At 52.6% G+C, this 18,790-nt stretch overlaps 1 protein-coding gene across 5 annotated transcripts in view; it reads right to left on the bottom strand.

Annotated features, from left to right (window-relative positions):
• The window catches only part of ITPR1 (inositol 1,4,5-trisphosphate receptor type 1), a 295,697-nt gene that overhangs the window by 40,368 nt on the left and 236,539 nt on the right, over nucleotides 1-18,790 (bottom strand). For all 5 annotated transcript variants that reach the window (XM_033132948.1, XM_033132953.1, XM_033132950.1 and 2 more), the window contains 5 exons: nucleotides 16,922-17,017; nucleotides 15,142-15,264; nucleotides 14,025-14,129; nucleotides 10,987-11,179; nucleotides 4,937-5,059 (listed from right to left, as the gene is read on the bottom strand). In XM_033132948.1, the coding sequence (XP_032988839.1) occupies nucleotides 4,937-5,059; nucleotides 10,987-11,179; nucleotides 14,025-14,129; nucleotides 15,142-15,264; nucleotides 16,922-17,017 (640 nt within the window). The remainder of the gene's footprint in view (nucleotides 1-4,936; nucleotides 5,060-10,986; nucleotides 11,180-14,024; nucleotides 14,130-15,141; nucleotides 15,265-16,921; nucleotides 17,018-18,790) is intronic.

Genomic DNA, 18,790 nt, shown 5'->3' with positions numbered 1-18,790 from the left:
CTTCTCTGGCCTTATTTGTCCCAACTCTCCTCTCCAAATTGCTGCCCTGGACATAACGAGTCCCATCCCTGTTTCCACCTGCAAACCTTCACACACGGTCCTTCTACCTGGGAAATTTTCCCTTTCCTAGTCACCGTAGGTCTGAGCTTAGACGTCACCTCTTCTGGGAAGCCCCCTGCATCCCCTGCCTCCTCAAAACACATGCCCGGCGCTCCTTCCTCCTCTGAGTTGTGTTCCCTGGTCATCCCTACAGGATACTATTTTCTAGTGGCCACCTGTCACCCAGGAGGCACCCGTCAAATGACTGTTCAATAAGTAAGCTCATCCATGTGTCACACTTCACTCTTAGGGGAGGTGAACTGCAAGCCTAAACTTCTAATTTCTATTAAAAGCACGCAATGTGCAGGTCCTCTGCCTGAATCACATTTCTTCAAGGGAAGGGGAAGGCATCATCCGTATCAGCATCATCCTACCATTAGATTAGCCTTGTAGTCAGAGAGCCGATACCAGCTTGTCATCTCTTGCTATTGCAAGTTCTATTTACAGTGTCCCACGAGACGGCTTGGTTATATAACATGAGCCAACATGGCTAAAAATATAGTTCTGTAAAACACTCATTAAAAAAAAAATAACAAAACCCTATTTCAAACGCTGTCACATTTTGAGTCGCCTTCAGATGTAAACAAGCAGTGCTCCACGACTAAGACCACTTACATAAAGGAGTGTCACTTCTCCCGGGCGGGACTGCAGCACCACCCAGGAAGCAGACGCCCTTGGAGATGACAGCTGTTCCCCCGCCTGTTGGCTGCCCGCGTCCATTTACTCCACACCCGTTGAGACTCATTTTCTCTCTAACATCAGTCCCCCAACCCCAGCTTCCTAGTCTCCCCTTCTGATATCCTTCAGGGGAAACCTGATTAGAAATGGGCAGAGAGAGGCAGAAGCTCTTTGCTAATTCAGGAAGAAGTGGACACTGACCTATGTGTGTCACTTCCTGTGCTTTTAACAACGGGTAGATATCACGTGAGCCCTTTATACTGACGATCACTTACTTAACTCTCTCCACCACTCTACGAGCTCGGCACTATTACCTCCATTTTCCTCGAGAGAAAACTGAGCCTGGGGTTACATATCTTGCCCGAGACAGAGCAAGTGGCTGCAGTCCACGTGCCCCTGCAGTCCATAGTCCTTAACTACCACTTCTTTTGTAAAAAGAAAAACCCATTGATTTCACGTGTAGAATTTGATGAATTTTGGCAGTTTACATAGTCACGCAACCACCACATGTAGCGACACATAACTGCCAACACAAGCAAGACACAGAAGAATTTTTATCACCGAAAAGGTGTCCTCGTGCCCCTGCAGGTGGTACCTGGACCTATCTCCACCCTCAGGCCACCACTGATCTGCTTCCTAGCCTGCAACTTTGCATTTTCTAGAATTTCATAAAAATGGAAAAGATATCACATTAGTAGGTAGTCTTTTAATTTCTTTCACTTAGCAAATTTTTTATATTCACTCAAATTACTGCATGTATTAATACTCGGTTTTTTCTAATGCTGAGTTCAACAGCATGGATATACCACAATTCATTTATCTGCTCAACAATGAGTGGGTATTTGGGTTGTTTACAATTTGGAGTTATTACGAATGATGCAGCTGGGAACACTCAAGTATAAACCTTGGCAGGGCATATGTTTTAATTTCTCTTGGACAAATACATGGAAGTATAGTTTTGACTCCTATGTCCAATTTTATAAGACACTATCTTACTGTCTTCCAAAGTGACCGCAGCGTTGGGCGTTCCACTTCTCATATCGTCACAAACACTTGGTGTTGTCAGTCTTTCTAATTTTAGCCATTCTAGCCAGTTTGTAGTGCACTGTCATTGTGGTCTTCATTTGCATTTCTCTGATAACTAGGTATGTGGAATATCTTCTCAGGTGCTTATCGGCCATCTGTGTATCTTCTCTTGTGAAGTATCAGATCAAGTCTTTTGCCCATTGTTTTAATCGGGTAGTCTTTTTATAACTGAGTTGTAAGCATTCTTTATGTATTCTGGATATAAGCCTTTTGTCAGATGCCTGCTTTGTAAATATTTTCTTGCAGTCTGTGGCTTGCCTTTCATTTTCTTAAGTGCTTAACCACCATCTTTAACTCTTAAGATCTTATAATAAATGTGACCACTACAAAGGACATACACAAATCCTGAAGGAGCCAGTATAAAAAACTGCTGTGTCCCTAACATAAAAACAGTGTTAGAAAATAATGCTAGATTCAATAAACAACAACAAAAAAATTATAAAAAGATGTTTCTGAGACAATTAGAGAAACATGAAAATGGACAGGCTATTACATGATTTACTGTTAGTTTTGTTAGATATGATGATGGTATGGTTATTGTACATATTTAGAAATATCCTTTGAAGTTAGAGATGTGCAATGAAATATTTATGGGCAAAACAACAAGACTTCTTTAAAACGTTTCAGAAAATATAGTAAGGGGATGGATGAACAAGATTGGCAAAATGTTGGTAATTGTTCAAGCTGGGCTGATGGGTATGTGGCAGTTTATTATGCTGTTCTTCCCACATACATTTGAAAATTTCAGTAAGTTTAAAAAATAGTACTGTGTTTGCTTTAATCATCATGACCTGCTCACAAATTCAGTGTGGAACCTGAAGCTGTCCAGGGTTCATGCTTTTGAAAGACTGTGTAACTCATCTGTTCTGAAATGATACTTCTGATGGGAGCTTTTAAGGCCACTGCTGTCCCTGGCGGCCACAGGTCTTGTAAGCCACATCAGCACATGTAACCTGGCGTTCTACACATTCCAGAGGGACATTTTGGAAACCCTGGTTTTAGGAGTTCACAAGAAAAAATACTGATCTCAAAGAAATACTTTCAGGTAAGTAGGGCTACCACCACCTTTCTCTTAAGATGATTACCAGTGAGTTTAGAAGACGCCTCCACAATGCCTCACAAAAAGAAAAAAATAAATCTCCCTGCGAGTGATTGGCGGTGTCGGAGGCGATCTCGGTCACTGAGGTCCGATCACCCTCTTTTTCTCCCAGTAGATCTAACTGTGCTTCCCGTTCAGTCCATCGACATGAAGCTCTAAGGCCCACGTTGCCAAAACAGGAAGCCTGGACTCCTGCAGCCCAGCCTGAGTTGGTGTCACGTTACAGCCACTGTGCAGAGTTGGAAGGACCTATATCATCTCATTCAGTGGGTGTCAAACTTGGTTCGGCAGCAAACAGGACGCCCCAGAGACCCTGGCTGGGCCAGCAACTTTTTGTCCCTGAACTCGACAGGAATTTCCAAGTCCACACCATGGTTCCACAACCACTGGCTCCTTGTAGCTCCTTGCAGAGAGAGAGAGTGATAAGCACAGAGCTGCTCTCCTAGGTATGGACACCAAGTCCAGACTTTCCAGGTCCAGGTCCCCACTGGACCAGGCGTGGCACTGCAGGGGAGAGGAGCTGTCCCCTACTGTCCCCAGACACTGCCTCAAGGCTGCCACACTGACCAGTGAAGAAAATGGTCAAGGTATAATAAAAATTGCTTTAAAGTATTTTTAAAGAAATGGAGTGGAAATAAAAATATATCCAGTCATGGCTGAAGAACCTACTGGGACACATATGATGACTCCCCTGCGGAGAAAGTAAGCCTGGGCTCTGTCATCTCCGACCGAGCTCCTGGCTGACCACTTCTCACTCTTGCCTCTGCTGACTGGCCGCTCACTTTGGGCAGATGTGCCCTTGGAGAAGACCTGGCAGCCCTGTGGGCCTGGCGAATCCTTCCAGCCACGGCACGTAGGATTCCTGACATGGCATCTCAAAGAAAAGCCCCCGGACCTGTGTTTAGGTGAAAATCACTCAAACAGAGCTTTCAATGTAAGTTAAGGCCAAACAGAAAAGCTAGCTCCTCAAATGGGTAAGTTAGAGACACACGCTTCACAACACGTCATTGCTGTCAGACCGGACTGTCGTGTACTGTGGCTAAGTGTCTGCGTGCTGTCATACACGTGTCTACACCTGCGCTATCCGGCTCAAGAGCTCAGCCTGGAACTCACTCCTGCATTGTTTGTGTGCCTTACTTTGGGGCCTTTATCCCATGTTTCACACAAGGTGGCTCCTGGCGTTTGTCACACATGTATGCGAGCTGACCTGCCAAGAAGCTCTGAGGAAACATTGAGCTGTAAAGTCGACCCCCCAGGAGGTGGCTGTAGGTGTCAGAAAGGGGGCCGTGGACCATGACCAAGGAGCCACCTCTCCTGGAACCTGAATGCCTCCAGGACACGGGTGCACACGTGCCCCCTCTGAACTGTGTGCCTGTCCTCAGCCAAGTATGGAGAGTGCGTATACAGGTGACGGGAAGGAGGGCGGGGGGAGGCCCACAAGAAACATGGATGTCACGTGTTATTCTGGGAGTCATGGCATGTCACTCTTATGACTAAACGCCCAAGGAGGCACAGTCTGCAGTCACTCAAGCCCTGCCTCACCCCACCCCTTGCCCACCCCCAAAAATTCCAGAGATTTCTTAGAAATTCGTTGTCTGAAATCCACTCTAGAAATATGCTGTAGAGGAAAAAAAAAATCTCCTGGACTGAGCGTCAGATATCTCGATTCCGGGCTTCGCTATCGCTGTGAGACTTGACTGAGTGTCTGAACTTCTCTGAGACACAGTTTCCCCCATATACAATGAGGAAGGCGACTGAGACGGTTTCTTACAGTTTTAACAGGGCACAGCTTCTCTCTTGGTCAATAAACATAGACAGAAACTTCCTATTATTTTTAAGTTAAATTTAAAACTAAAAGCTTCAGTCTCAGCTGGTCTGAGATGGGTAACGGGGACCCCACGTTTGTGCCCATCCTGCCAGGGGTCCCAGTGAAGATGCATGCCCCAGCCTTCCCTGACATCACAGCGAGAATACCTCCGCGGACGCCTCTGAACGGGTAGAAGAAGGCCACGAGCAGATTCATCAGGACAGCCAGGTTGAACGAGATGCTGCTCCAGAAGGACATGTTGCGAGCACACCAGTACAGCACAGGCTGGGCTGTGGAGACACGGCGAGCCGGTGAGGTCCCAGCCGGGGGCACCACACCACCCCGCTGCCCGCTTGGCACCCACAGGCCCTCGTTCCCGGTTTCCACCACAACAGCAAAAACGACCGTGTGTTTTGAAGGTGACTCACAGGCTCCTAACGACAGCAGATCGGTTTATTTCTGTTCGGAGTACTTACTGGAGCAGAAGATGTATTTAGGGATAAGGAAGAGAAGGAGACAAGTTGGGACATCGAGAACCCTGCCTGGCCCTGGTCAACGCCCTCAGTTACGGCACCTGGGGGTACCCACCGCTCACGCGCTGGATCCTGAGGCCCCCCCAGGGCTCCAGGACCAGCGGAGATGCCCAGAGACCCGCGGCTTCAATGAGCCTATGAGAAGTGTGGGCACTGGTCGTGGGGGGCACGTGGCAATCAGACTTGGCCCAGCTGGGCCCCAGACTAGGACGGCTGTCATTTCCGCATGCCCCCGCCGCCCCCCGCCAAAGTTCTCCCGCCCAAAGTTCTCCACTAACTCACGGTGCTAAAAGACCAGATCCCTTTCCCGACACAGTCATCTGCCGTTTTCCTGAAGTCTGATGACCACTCTGGGGGGCGGGGGAACGAGGAGGGAGAGCTGCCGACCGGGTGGTCACAGCAGAGTCCCCATTCCCCAAAGGCTACAGTGGAGAGAGAATGTGGTACCAATGCCACCACTAAGCGGGTGACAGACACGCTTGTACTGCTGCCACCTTACTCCGCTATTCCCAATAGGTGACACCACGTCACACATTCTCAGTGTTTGAGCCCCCAACCTGTGGCACGATGGGGGCCCTGGTGCTTCATTCCCCCCCGAACTCGTTGGGTGGCGCCTTACGCTTAGATGATGATCAAAAACACACGTGGAAGAATGATCGCAGTCTCCCTGCCAGAGGCAAACTTCCCAAGAGATAGTCTCATTCAACACCCTCCCCTCCAAAGAAGAGCGTGGCGTATGAGGAGGGACCTCTATCGTGTGTTCCTCTTCCCCAGTGAAGTCATTTAACTTTAGAGACAGCAGCAATGACAAACCCAGTGACCTTGCGACGATGCCACAGCAGCAGCCAAGGCTGTGGAAGCCTCTGCTTAGAATCGAGCACAAGAAAACGGAGCCCGGGTAATTTCATAATTGGTCATTGCATGTTTGCACGTGGTAACAGCCGAAGTTTCCAGGCTGTACTTTTAGAGCAACAAGCCCCATCTAGTTAAAAAAAAACAAAAAACTCTCATTTTATAAATGAGGGAAACTGAGGCCCAGCAGAGGGCAGACGCTGTGGTGCTCTTGTCACCCAGGTCAGTGACCCTCTGGGGGTGACAAGTGGAGAGATAAATGGCTCATGTCACCACTCCACGGAGGAGCTGACCAGGAGTCTGCCAAGGTCCGATAACGGGGACCTGTGGTGAGTTAACGGCTGCGGCAGACAGCAGACGAGAAATCACGGCTCTGGAAAAATGGCCACTGGCGTTTCTCTGGGACTGCAGCCCATTTCTGGTCTGGATGGGAAAACTCCGAGGGGAGAGAGGGACGTCGAGAATGGGAACAGGTCGGGAATCACTGAACCTGAGTGAGGGGTGTGCGGGAATTCACAACACCCTCTCCGTGTGTGTGTGTGTGTGTGTGTGTGTGTGTGTGAAAAGCACGTAAGCAGTCGTCAAAAGAAAAAAACAAAGGACATGGCAGAGGTCGGTGATGGTCTGTGTAAGCCAGCACTCTTCAGACGGGGTTCTCCCCAGCAAATGTGGGAGTAGCCCCTGCAGGCTGCTGTAGCACAACTGCGACAAACGGCCTGCGACGACGGCAGACAGTTCACAAACTTATTTTTGTAAGGCTAACATGCCACTGAAATGGAGTGTCCCTCTGAATGTGAAGTCAGCCCTCTGAATCAATGGGGTGTCTGTCCAGGTGCAGGCAGACACCTAGAGCCTGTCTGATGTGCACGGTCTGCTATCTCCTGTGATGGGGGAACCGTGTCGTCGCCTCCCTTTCCAGACTCTTCTCCCGCTTCCCTGCCCCGCACACACTGCCTTTGCACGCCAGCCTAGAGACGGTCCCTGAAACACCCTGCAGTCTCCAGCCTCCATGTCCACAAATTCTTTGATACCCCTCCCTTCAAGGGGTGCAGCTTAATCCCATCCCCCCGAGTGTGGGCTGTAAGCACAAGGTACCACGGTAGCAACTTGCTTCTAAGAAACAGCACCGAGTGGCAGTGCTGGGCGGGCTTCCTGAGGCCGGGTCCTAAAAAGCACTGCAGCTGCCGCTTCCCACGTGCGTTCTCTCTCCCCTTCCTCTCTTCCTCCCTCTCTCCCTCCCTCTCTCATCAGTCATTTGCTCTGAGGAAGCCAACTGCCCCATTGTGAGGACTCTCCAGCAGCCCCACAGAGGTCCATGCAGACAGGAACTGAGCCGACAGCCATGTGAGTAAGACGTGGGTCCTTCCGGTCCAGTCCAGCCTTCAGATGACAGTAGCTCTGGCTTCCCCTCAGGAGAGACCCTGAGGCAGAACCACCCAGCTAAGCCACCCCCAAACTCCTGATCTGGAAAAACCGAGAACATATTTACGGCACTGTTTTGGGGTAGTTTTATTACACAGCAATGGAATGCAACTAACACACCTTCTGTGGTGGGCAAAATAACGGCCCCAAACACGCTCACATCCTACTCCCCAGAACCTGGGGCTGTCACCTTGTGTCAAAAGGGACTTTGCTGACGTGCTGACGCTACGGGCCCCGAGATGGGGAGACGACCCTGGTTATCCCGGTGGGCCCGGCACCACCTCAGGGTCCTTGTAAGTGGGAGAGGGAGGCAGAGTGTCAGAGTCATAGGGACGCAGCACGAGTCTCTCCTGGCCCCTTGAAGACGGAGGAAGGGGCTGAGAGCTGAGCAACGGCAGCAGCTTCTAGAAGCTGAAAAAGCCTCCAGGAGGCTCCTGGCCCTGCCGACACACTGAGTGTAGCCCAGTGAGGAGCTTTTTAGATTTCTGGCTTCCAGAACGTAAGACAATAAATGTTTGCTGTCGTAAGGCTCCGAGTTTGTGGTGATTTGTCACAGCGGCAGCAGGAAATGACCAGGCCTTCCCTTCCCCCTACCTCCCAGGCTCGTGTTTATCCTTCAGTTGCCATTCAGATTTCACCTCTCCTCAGAAGCCTCAGTCTCCCACATGTCCACAATGTGGCAGGGCCTGATTACCGCCCTGCTAGGAATCGGCCACTTCAATTACAGCCACTGAAAACGTGGTGTGTGGTCTGCCCCCACCAGATGGGACGTCCTCTCAGGAAGGGATCAGAGCTGACCCATCATTCAATTCTCCGCTCTCCCCGCTAGCACATTTCTACTTACGAGGGCCTAAAACTTGGCTGGATCAACACACCGGCTACATCACAGTGGACAGACAGACTGCCACGATCCCAGGTAGGCGGGGCAATCGAAATAACCGCAACCCAGGGCATCCCTTGGTAACAGTCTTTCCTAGTTTTTTGCTTGCTTGCTTATAAAGGAAGTGGGCCTTGCTGATGACTTGGACTCCGTGTGGCGACAGAACTCTCAGCTCCACTCTGACACATGGGCAAACCATCCGCGAGAACCCCAGCTGAGAAAGTGTCAGCATATGCAGCTCTGCCTCCGTTCCCTTGCTCACTGTCCTTGAATTTTCTTGGCCTGGAGTGTTCACTGCACTGGGGCGAGGCCTGAGAAGACGTCAGAGGCGTGATCAAGAGGGGATGTGAATGCACAGAAGGGCGTGCGTGTGTGTGTGTGTGTGTGTGTGTGTGTGTGTGACAGAGACAGAAAGAGGAGCGGGGAAGAGGATTTCTTCTGGAAAGCCTAGGAATTGAGCATTTTAACACTTGCAGGAGAAAATACCAAGCAATGTCACCCTCAGACCTGGTTTCTGTCTGGCCCCAGCTGCAGACTGGCCAAAGCACAGACGATTCTGTGTGTGTGATACATTCGGGAAAAGGTACAGCAGCCTCACGAATAAGCCAGAAAAATCTTTTCAGCAGATTCATGTGAAGAGAAATAAGCTAGTCAGAGGGGACATGTACCTCATTTTAGTTGCACTTCTGACATCTCTCCCTTCCCTCAACATGCAAATAATGTTTAATTCAGTTATTTTCAATTTTTTTCTTCCCATCCGAAGCGCTCAAGCCCATTGAAATCGTTCAATTGACAACTATAGCTGTGTTTAAGTTTCACTGAAACGAAAACTGATTCTGGAACAAAGAAATACTAAACAAAGTATCAGCGACAATGTAATATACGTCTGGGAGCATGAGACGGCCATGCTGCAGTCAATCCATTAGTCAGGAGCTCTTAACTCCCCACTTTGCAGGTGAGAGTCTGGGAGCAGTTATGTAATCTGCAGGGGGTGCAGAGCAGGGTGGGGGTGGCCGAGCAGAACAGAAGTCAGAGCCACATCATTCTGAGAAGGGATCTATCAGACCAGCCCTAGTGCACCCCTGCACCGGTAAGGGTGAAATCACAGTTTTAGTAACTACCACGCAGGTTCGGATCCATGAATTCAGAAGTGTCCCCAACTCCTGGAACCATGAACAGCCCAGTGAAGGACAAAAGCAGCAACTAAGAGGAAGTTCTCTTCCATTTAACATCAAAGCTGAAAATTGGAGAGTATGAAATGGGCGGGGTCTACCTATTTTGGGGTGTCTCTTTTTCTCTTATTGCCCCAGCATGGAGCTGTGTGGATGGTCAACACTATTCACGGTGCTTGGGTTGGAGCAGCTCAAGTGAGGCCCGCAGTGGGTGACAAGGACACGCCGACAGGGGAGAATCTGCCCGAGGTCCGTACCAAGGAGGCACGTGTGCTGTCCTGCGAACGGCCCCCTGACCTCTCTGTCCGATGCCCCGGGCACAGGGCTGGAGGCAGAATGGGTTTGGCTGGGCAAGACGTTTTGGGATGGTTTCAAGTGCTGGACCATGACATGTCCCTCAGAGGTGAGAAAAAATACGGTGGGGTGAGAAGGGAACGGGCCTTCTGGCCAACTTGCTTGCACAGCCCTCTCTGCCACCAGCCAAATCTTGGGGTGCAGGGAGATAGGGAGAAAAGCGGTGACAGAAGCAGCTTGCAGTAAGGGAGGCTGGTCTGTTCCTGGTCAGACTGGCGGGGGGCAGGAAGAGGATAGAAGCTCCCAGAAGCTGACCTCCAACCCAGCTTCCCTTCCCGCTGCCCCACCCCACAGAGAGCTCCCCAAAGATCACAACTGCAGCTGGAATCCAGGGCTTCCAATAAAAAACCCAGCTCCTGACTGACAGACGGAAATAAAGCTCCCACCTTCCTAAGCGGGTCACAACAGTCGGTGCGCGCTTACCGAAGGGACACATTAAAACGCTAACAAAACCAGGAGCTGGGCAGCCCCGTCCAAGTGTTTCTAATGAGCAATTTCCACCGGGATGGCAGTAGCTTCATCCGGGGACCTGCTGCTGAGCAGTGACGCAGCTCCTGTGGCAGCTGATCCCCCCGCCTAGAAGAGGACACTCGAGTCTAAAACCCGAGCTGCCGTTTGAAAGTGGAAGAGCAGCGTCTTCCGAGCAGGTGTGCTGGCACGTGGGCCGTCTGGCCAGCTGAGCTCCCTGCTCAGGTGTGCGCCCTCCTGAGCGCTCAGGGCCTGGCCTCCTCTCCCTCCCTTCTGCTCCCTATGTCAAGATACCCAAAGGGCATTTCGGAATTCCACGGAATCCAGCCAGCGCAGCTGGAAGGAAGCTTTTTAGGGGAGGTGCCCCCTGAGGCGGGAGCCCATTCGGCGCGACACAGGTGTGTGACCAGAGGTGGGAGCATCTTAATCACAGCAGCTCCGCTCCCACCTGGAGCAGCACGCGCGCCCCGCCCACCTGCAGGCAGAGCCACGCCCAGAACCCCCCCCCGCGGAGCACGCAGGCAGGACCCACCCACCTCGGAGCTTCTTTTGCCAGTTCATCTCATTGAAGAGGTCCTCGGAGCGCAGGAAGAAGTCGTTGATCTTGCTGCCTTGCTCGTCCCTCTCCGTAGTATAGTATATTCGCAGCTTTGACTCCTTGGTTAGGAATTCACAGATGCTGGGCACGGGGAAGACGATCTGCTCCATGGTCCGGTCCAGTCGGACAATCTGGGGGGAGACACGGAGGGGCTGACACAGCGGTCCGCACAAACCTCTCGCTCAGGAGCCTGCCTCCTGGCCACGGCCCAGTGTCCAAGACGAGGCGGAATACAGACCTCGACTCGACTCTTCTCTGCTTGGACGACGTCCACACTGGGCTGCGTCTCAGATTCACAAAGAACAGTTTTGGCAAGTCTGTACGAGTTATTTTTCTCACCTCAGACCAATTCATTTTACTGGGACTAACTTACCTGGAGCGACATAAGCTGTGCTTTGTACACACATTCAGCTGGGGCTCCAGGCTGGGGCTGTCCCATGCTATGTGCTGCAGTGATGGCACAGCTCTGTGTGTGTGTGTATGTCCTGTCCAAAGGCACGGCCACTAGTCCCACGTGGCCACCGGGCACTGGCACATGTGGCTGGGGGACAGCAGGGCCGAATGTTTCCTTTTCCTTGCTTTTTAACAGTCACGCATGGCTAATGGCTCTTGCATTGGACAGTACACCTCTTCTAAGACCCCTTCTCAGACAGAAAGATTGGGTCGTTTTCCTAGGAAGGAGCTTTACAGAGATCTTTGGTTTATCCAGTTGTGGTGACGTCCTACCCCTTACTTGTCACAGTGTCTAAAATAAAATGCGTGATGCAGGAACCAGTGTGCTCACTTAGCACGGGCTTTGTCCGGCCCCAGGGGGACACCTCACGGGCTTTCTCCACACCGTTCCCAGACTGGCTCAGTCCCCAGAGAGGAGATAGTCTGGTCAGGATTGTTCAAATTCTAAGACACTGTGTTGAGTCAGTCCTGGGGGCTAGAGATTTCCAAAGGGGCCCAGGGTGCTGCACAATAGGGACACGGCCTCTCTTTATTCTTCCTCTCCAGGGCCTGGAGAAGTCAGCTGAGGCCCAGGGCCAACACCCCTACAGGAAGATCTGGTTCTCGCTCTCCCTGCTGCAGCAAGGTCAAGCTGTCGTGGGAAACTCTCTCAGGGGTGAGACAGGTTCCCACAGCCCTGGCTCCATAAATTCTGGGAGACGTGGTCTTTAGACCAATGGTTCCCAAATCGAGCTGGAGATCAGGTTACAGGAAGCTTCACTATCACACCGATCCTGGTCCCTAAGCCAACCTCACTGAACCGGAATTGTGAGGTCGGGCTGGTGAGTGGAGCCCGCCCGTGATCCAGCCCCCACGTGACGCTGGTGTGCACACAGGCTCAAGGACCAAGGCTTCAGAGCCTGCCAGCTTCACAGTCAGGTGGGCTCTGCCTCAGCCCCTCTTCATGCTAGGACCTCAGAAGTGCACCTGGGCTCGGGAGGTAACGGAGGAGGAGACGGGAGGCCTGCTGGCCAGAACTGAGTGCCAGGGTCAGGGCTACCCAGCCTCACTGACCTCACTGAAGGCCCCCATGCTGTGGCGTTGCATAGCTAATGGCCTCGGGAAACTGGAAGAGATGGCTGGCTGGCCCAGGGCAGGACTGGAGAGCTGGGCACAGCAGGCCTGGTCATTTCTCCTGATCATTTAAGATCCACCCACACCATGTTTTCAGCAGACGTACAACTGGGAGTCAGGAGAACACACTCAGCCTTTCTCCCACCCTAACGGGTGTGTGTGTGTGACCTTGTTCACACCTCTTAGCCTGACCAACCTTCAGCGTCTCCCCAGTGAAGCGAGGAGCAACGTGAGGTGATGTCTGAAATTGCACTCCCCTCTGCAAACACCTGAAGCTTGTCCTTTAAGGGCCCCAGAGGAGAGCTGGCCCTTCCATCAAGCGTCTACCATAGTCGTTAACAATACATTAAGAGTATGTGCCCACTTACGTGGTCATGGGTAACTATAATCAGTGAGACGACGCACTTTATTACAGCCCAGAGACTGGAGACATGGGGAAGAATCGAGTCTTAACAAGTCTCCGTCCTGAATACTTTATGTGGCCCGAAGGGGTCCTCCGTCCTTCAGAGTCTATGTTCCAACACTGACAGTGAGTTTGTGCATTTCCTCATCACCCAAACAAGGCCTGTCGCCCCGACTGCCTCGAGTCGGGAGTCAGAAGTCCATTCTACCTGCACAGAGACAATGCAGGGAACACGAAGTGCACCCACAGGCTCTGGGCGGGCACAGCTGGGTTATTATTATTCCAGCCCTGCCACTGGTAACTGGACAAGTGACATAGCCTCTGCCTCTTATTTCAGAGTTTTCCCGCCTGCAAAATGAAGCGGACCCTGCTGAACTCACAAAGGACCAGTAGGGTTTGGAGTGTGTGTCTTTTTAATGGGGAACCGACCGTGCCACTGCTCTGTGCAGAAGTGTCCCCAGGTCCCCACTGCTCTCGGGGTAAAGTCCAGCCCTCTCTGGAGGCTGAGCCGACTCTGCAGGGCAGGGCTGCCTGTCTCTCCTTTCTGATCGGCACTGCCCGCCGTCTTGCTCACTAAAGTCCAGCCACAGGGCCTTGCGCCAGCATTTCCCGCCTCAGGGCCTCCCCTCGCTGTTACCCCCATGTCTGAGAAGCTCTGCTCTGCACTCTCTGCCGGTTCCACCCTCATTTTCCTTCAGGTCTGTGCTCAGAAGTCACTCTTTAGAACAGGCCTCCCTGACCACGGCCGACCGCGGGTCCCCCTGCTGGACTTTCTTAGAACGCCTTCCACTTGTCCTCGTGGCCTGGGCAGGATTCGTACTGAATGCCACCCCCTGTGCGGGCTTGCTCAGTGCCCGCCTCCTGCACCAGGACTGCTCTGGCCATCACTAGACGTTCAGTCCCGAGTGCAGGACCTGGTACACAGCAGGTGCTCACAACACCTCACTGTGCAGACGACACACGTGTGGGCCCAGCACAGGCCTGAGCCCAGTGCCTGCTCGCGTTACCTCGATTTGGGCCGTGTGCTTGGCGTAGAACTCCAGGGCGGCGTCCCCCTCGGCCTGGCCCCCGGGCTTCAGCATGCTCTGCAGCTCCTTGTTGTGCCGGGCCAGCTAGGACACAGAAGGGAGACAGGAAGCGCATGTCTCTCTGCGAGGGGAACGACGCGGGTGGAAAGGAGGCAGAAGGACGGGTGGCGGGCTGAGGGCACAGGGGCAGCAGGTAGCCTTCACTCATCAAGGCGCCCGGCAGCTATTCTGGGAGCTTGGCAGGACAGCACAGAAAGCTCACACCCACGCAAGATCCCACGTCCCCCCGATTTTTTTAGCCAGGCAGAGGGGCGACGGGATTTCTGTATGGCCCTGGAGCGTCCCTTCACAAGGTTCAGACACCCTCTCGGTGGCCAAGTGCCAGGAACGGAGGAGATAAGGGCGGGAGAAGGCTTTCTCTTCTGCCAGCAGCGTGTGCTGTCGCAGCGCCTAGTGACCTTCGGCCCAACACTGTCATTGTTTCAGTTCTAATTCCTGGACCTAAGAGGTGACAGGGACAGGAAGCACCAGCCCGCAGCCGATGGCAGGCTGCTTGCACACTGGCAAGCGAAGGCACAGTGACCTCCAGAAACAGGAAGTGTCTTCAAAAGCCCAGCCCCTTGGGAAGAGAATTACACAACAGGGCATTTTGATGCCAGGCTAGGAAGGATTACCACATCCCCCAAAAGGCAAACAAAAAGAAGTCACAATGACAAGTCGGCTGCTAAAGATTTCCAAACGAGATAGCCAAGGCAGCTGAGGTTGATTTCTTTAGATGGTTAAGACAGACTCATCAATATTTATGAAAAGCCTGAGACTCCTTTCAGTTGTCTCCAGACACAGTCACCAACTGTGTACGTGCTGCAGCTCTATGTGACTATGTTTAGAAGTGGGGGGGGGAGGGGGGATTTCCAGGGACGTGACCCACCGGAGTGGGAACACATCAGTCCTGGGACTCAGCTCAGCGGGTCAGGCTGCCCTGGTACCTGGGAGCCTCGTGGTCATGAACACAAACGAGCGTCGGTGAGAGCCAGGGGAAGGGCACGTCCTGCTCAGACTTGTGGCACGTGTCAGGGGGCCCGGGCAGAGGTGGTACCTGGTGAGCTAGTATGTAGATGTTGTGCCCCACGTTCCTGGGGGAGGCAGCCCCCTCCTCGCCATTCTCTCCGTCCTCAAACCCCACTTCCCCTTGCATGTAGGCTTTCTTGATCACTTCCACCTGCAAGAAGGGCCAAGCGAACAAAAGCCGTGCGTCAAGGAGGACCCGCACAGACCGGCACGTGCAGCTCGCATGCCGTCAGCCCCTCCCCCCAGCACTCTCTCCGACTGGTGTGGGCACAGCCCCAGAACCCTTCTCAGCACTGCCACAGGCAGCCACTACCCACCACCCTCCACTGCCACGAGAAGTGAAACCACTCGCTCTCCCTTGACCAACAGACACTCTGCGGGTGGCGCATGCCCTTCTACTTGAGCGAGGGACGATGCCCCAGGACATTCGGCTACTTCTCAGTATCCGAGACCAAGGGTGTGGGGGACCCCACACTTCTGTGCTGACACCAGGTCAGGCCCCGGAAATAATTCTGGAGACAGGCTCCTTGCTCTCTGAGCTGGATTTTAGGACAGTGCTCTCTCAAATGGAACAGACAACCAGTTGCCTAGGACGTGGGAGCTGGACCTCTCACACGCATGTATACACACGTGTGCATACATTCTGGACATCAGGGCTTCCCTGCTCTGTAGATGGAGTCTTAGAACCAGGTTTGTTCCAGAAAGCCCCTGACTCTTGTCCCCTGAGCTGGGATGGTGTCACTCCCTACCGGTGGCACCTACTGCCCCTTGGTGGGGGCTGCCGGTTCCCCACCAAGATGGGGGCATGCTCCCCATTCACGGGAGCTGGAACGGGGTCTCTGCGAAGCCATCCGTCCCTACTCAAGCGTGACAAGCCCTAGCCGCCCCCTCCACCCCAGTTACATAAGCTGTTATGTAAATGCGAGAGGACGCCCGTCTTAGGCGGAGGACTCCTCCTGACTCCGAGATCAAAGAGCTGGGCTCCTGTGAACTTCACTTAAAGGGACACGTAAAGGGACTTTGGCCTGGCCCCGAGTGCACACTAGGTCACAGGCGGCAGAAACATTTTAGTGCCCTCCTTGAAGTCTGTCAGTTACAGTTTATCTGCGTGGGAAAAAGTCCAGGTAGAGAGTCCTGTCCTCAGCTCATGTCACTGTCTGAGAGCTGCCGGTCTCACAGGCCGGGGCGACAGCACCCCTCCTGGCAGGCACAGCCAACTGTGAACGTCACCCGTCAGAAACAAACAAGATGGTGTTTTCTTTGAAACAAAACAAACAAACAAACAAAAAAAACCCTCAAAACATCAGCACCCAAGAAACACTCTTCTGTTGCCCAGACTATTGGCACCAAGAAGAGATGTGAATTCTTTAGCTCTGGATGAAGACACGGTGAAAAGAGCAGCTGTGAATGAGGAAGGAGAAGAAAAGGGGCTGCGATTCGAGAAGGCTGGAGGGTGTGGCAGGCCCCGGGCTACGGCCTGCCCAAGGTGACCCAGCAAAAGGGCTCAGCTGAGGACCTCGACTCCCATCTGTGGGCTCCTGGGCCACTGCCTGAGCTGTCTGCCATGAGGGGTGCGGGTGGCATCCCTGTGGTCATGCCCAAGGGAAGAGGGCAGGGCGCCACTCACCAGGGCAGTGCCTCATCTCCCTTCCTAGCCAGAGGCCTGAGGCCATCGTTCTCTTCATGCTGCTCATCTGATCTGGGGCATCTTTCAGAGAAGCTCAAGGAAGCCCATTCCCGCTCGGCAGGCCACAAAGTAAGCTCTGCGGCGACCGGGCGCCACGGCCAGGGGTCAGCCTCCGACTCACCAGTTCCTTGGGCCGCATGTTATATAGTATCCTCTCGGCGTTCTCACTGTCGTGCCTGCTCTCCATGATGGCCAGGAGCAGCTTGGAAGCATTGTTCTAATCAGGGAAGCAGAGGGAGGAAGGAATGGAGGGAGCCTCATGGGTGGCGGCCTGCAGGCACGTGCCCATGACACGGTGCTGCGTCCTGGTCAGACAGACATTTCACCCCACGGGAGAGCCTGCCCCGGACGGACAATGCGCCACTTCAGACCCCGAAACACGTCTGCGGGCTCTGCGTGGGTCTTAGAGGTGTATAGTCATTTGGGCACAGTTTCTCCCCAGTGTTTCCTGGTACCAGTCCTGGCGGAAACTAGAAATTTAACATGAGTGTTGTGGGTACGTGGGCCCCCCATGGTGACAGTTGTCAGGGAGAACCTGCTCTCTAGACCCAGGATGCCTCCCGGGGGGGGGGGCATGGTTAGAAACGCTGTCATTCAGCCTCGGAGGCCAGAGAAGGTGGACAATGAAGGTGACTTCCCAAGGTGACCCAGTAAAAGGGCAGAGCTGAGGACCTTCAAATATTGCCATCAGTCTCAAAAGCCCTAATATTATAATGAGAGTACAGCTGAGAGCAGTTCACAAAAGGACGAAAGGAGCGCCGGGTGCCCTGTGCGTGCCAAAACATGATTTCCCGTCGCAGAGTTTCACGGGTCCACACCCTGCACTCCTGGCGTGACCTCATTTGAGGGCCTGGCCCATGTCATCTGCAGGCTTGTGTGTGTTAAGATGTGAAAATCGTTGTTTTGGGTGACAGGGGGCAGTATTTCTTTCCTGCCCAAGTGAAAGTCACAGCAGTGCAATCAGGCTGCTGTGCTATCAAACGGGGGCTTTTCAAAGGGCAGACATTTCTGTACTAATCCACAGATTACTGGGTGAGTTGAAAAAGTCACGGAAATGCTGACCAGGAGCACACGGAATTCCCAGTTTATTTCAGGTGCTTATAGAGACTCTGATAAATGGTAGTCAGGGATGGGAGCTTGAATGACGTTGGTGTCACCTGTACAACACAAGTTGTAAAAGGAGGTAAAAATAGCCATAAAAGCTTCTATTTCATCTCTACACCCAAATCAACTGTTAGTTTGGACTCTCGCTACTAAATACTAAGGGAACAAGAAAAATAACGGTGCAATTCCTATGCTTCTGTGTTACTAACACCTCTGCAATGACCTTTCTCTCCTGTGACACCATTTACGCAACAAATACGGGCCCGCTTTGCGGCTAAACCCGGTTGTTCTGGGCGGTTCTGTGACATGAGCAAGTACTCGCTGCTGTGGACGGTGTATGACAGGACAGACCCCAACACGCCCCGACATGGGAACGGTGAAGAAGGAAAAGTGCTCACTGAGGCTGACACGAGATACACTTTAGACCCTAGGGTGGGCTGCAAGTTCAGTTCTCAGAACTGGTGTTTTGAACTCTTAGAGAAACTCTGGAACACTGACACAGGAGTGAGGGCTTGTTTTTGGTTTTTTACGCTTAAGAAATCAACCTCAGGAATGGTATAACAGCTTTTCGAATATCCGAGAGGCCGGCCTGCACACCCAGCAGTCACTACTTTTAGGCCTGAAACCATTTGGTGCAACAGTGGCGCCGTGTCAGTGGAGCTCGCACATCAGGCTTCCGGAGCTCAACATCTGTACACGATTCCGAGAAGCCTGTCAGAGACCAGGTCGCTGCGGGCCAGGGAACTGTCCTCATTTTAAACCAACATTTACGAGCCACCTTCTGCTAAATCAACAACAGAATCGAAAAAAGTATTCCCTGGCAATGTGAAAACAGCATTTTTGGGGCCTACGTAGGTTTAAGTGTATGATCTTCAACAGGCCCTTT

This window comes from Rhinolophus ferrumequinum, chromosome 17, assembly GCF_004115265.2.
Source record: "Rhinolophus ferrumequinum isolate MPI-CBG mRhiFer1 chromosome 17, mRhiFer1_v1.p, whole genome shotgun sequence".
Lineage (NCBI taxonomy): Eukaryota > Metazoa > Chordata > Mammalia > Chiroptera > Rhinolophidae > Rhinolophus > Rhinolophus ferrumequinum.
This window is presented reverse-complemented; position numbering and strand designations above follow the sequence as displayed.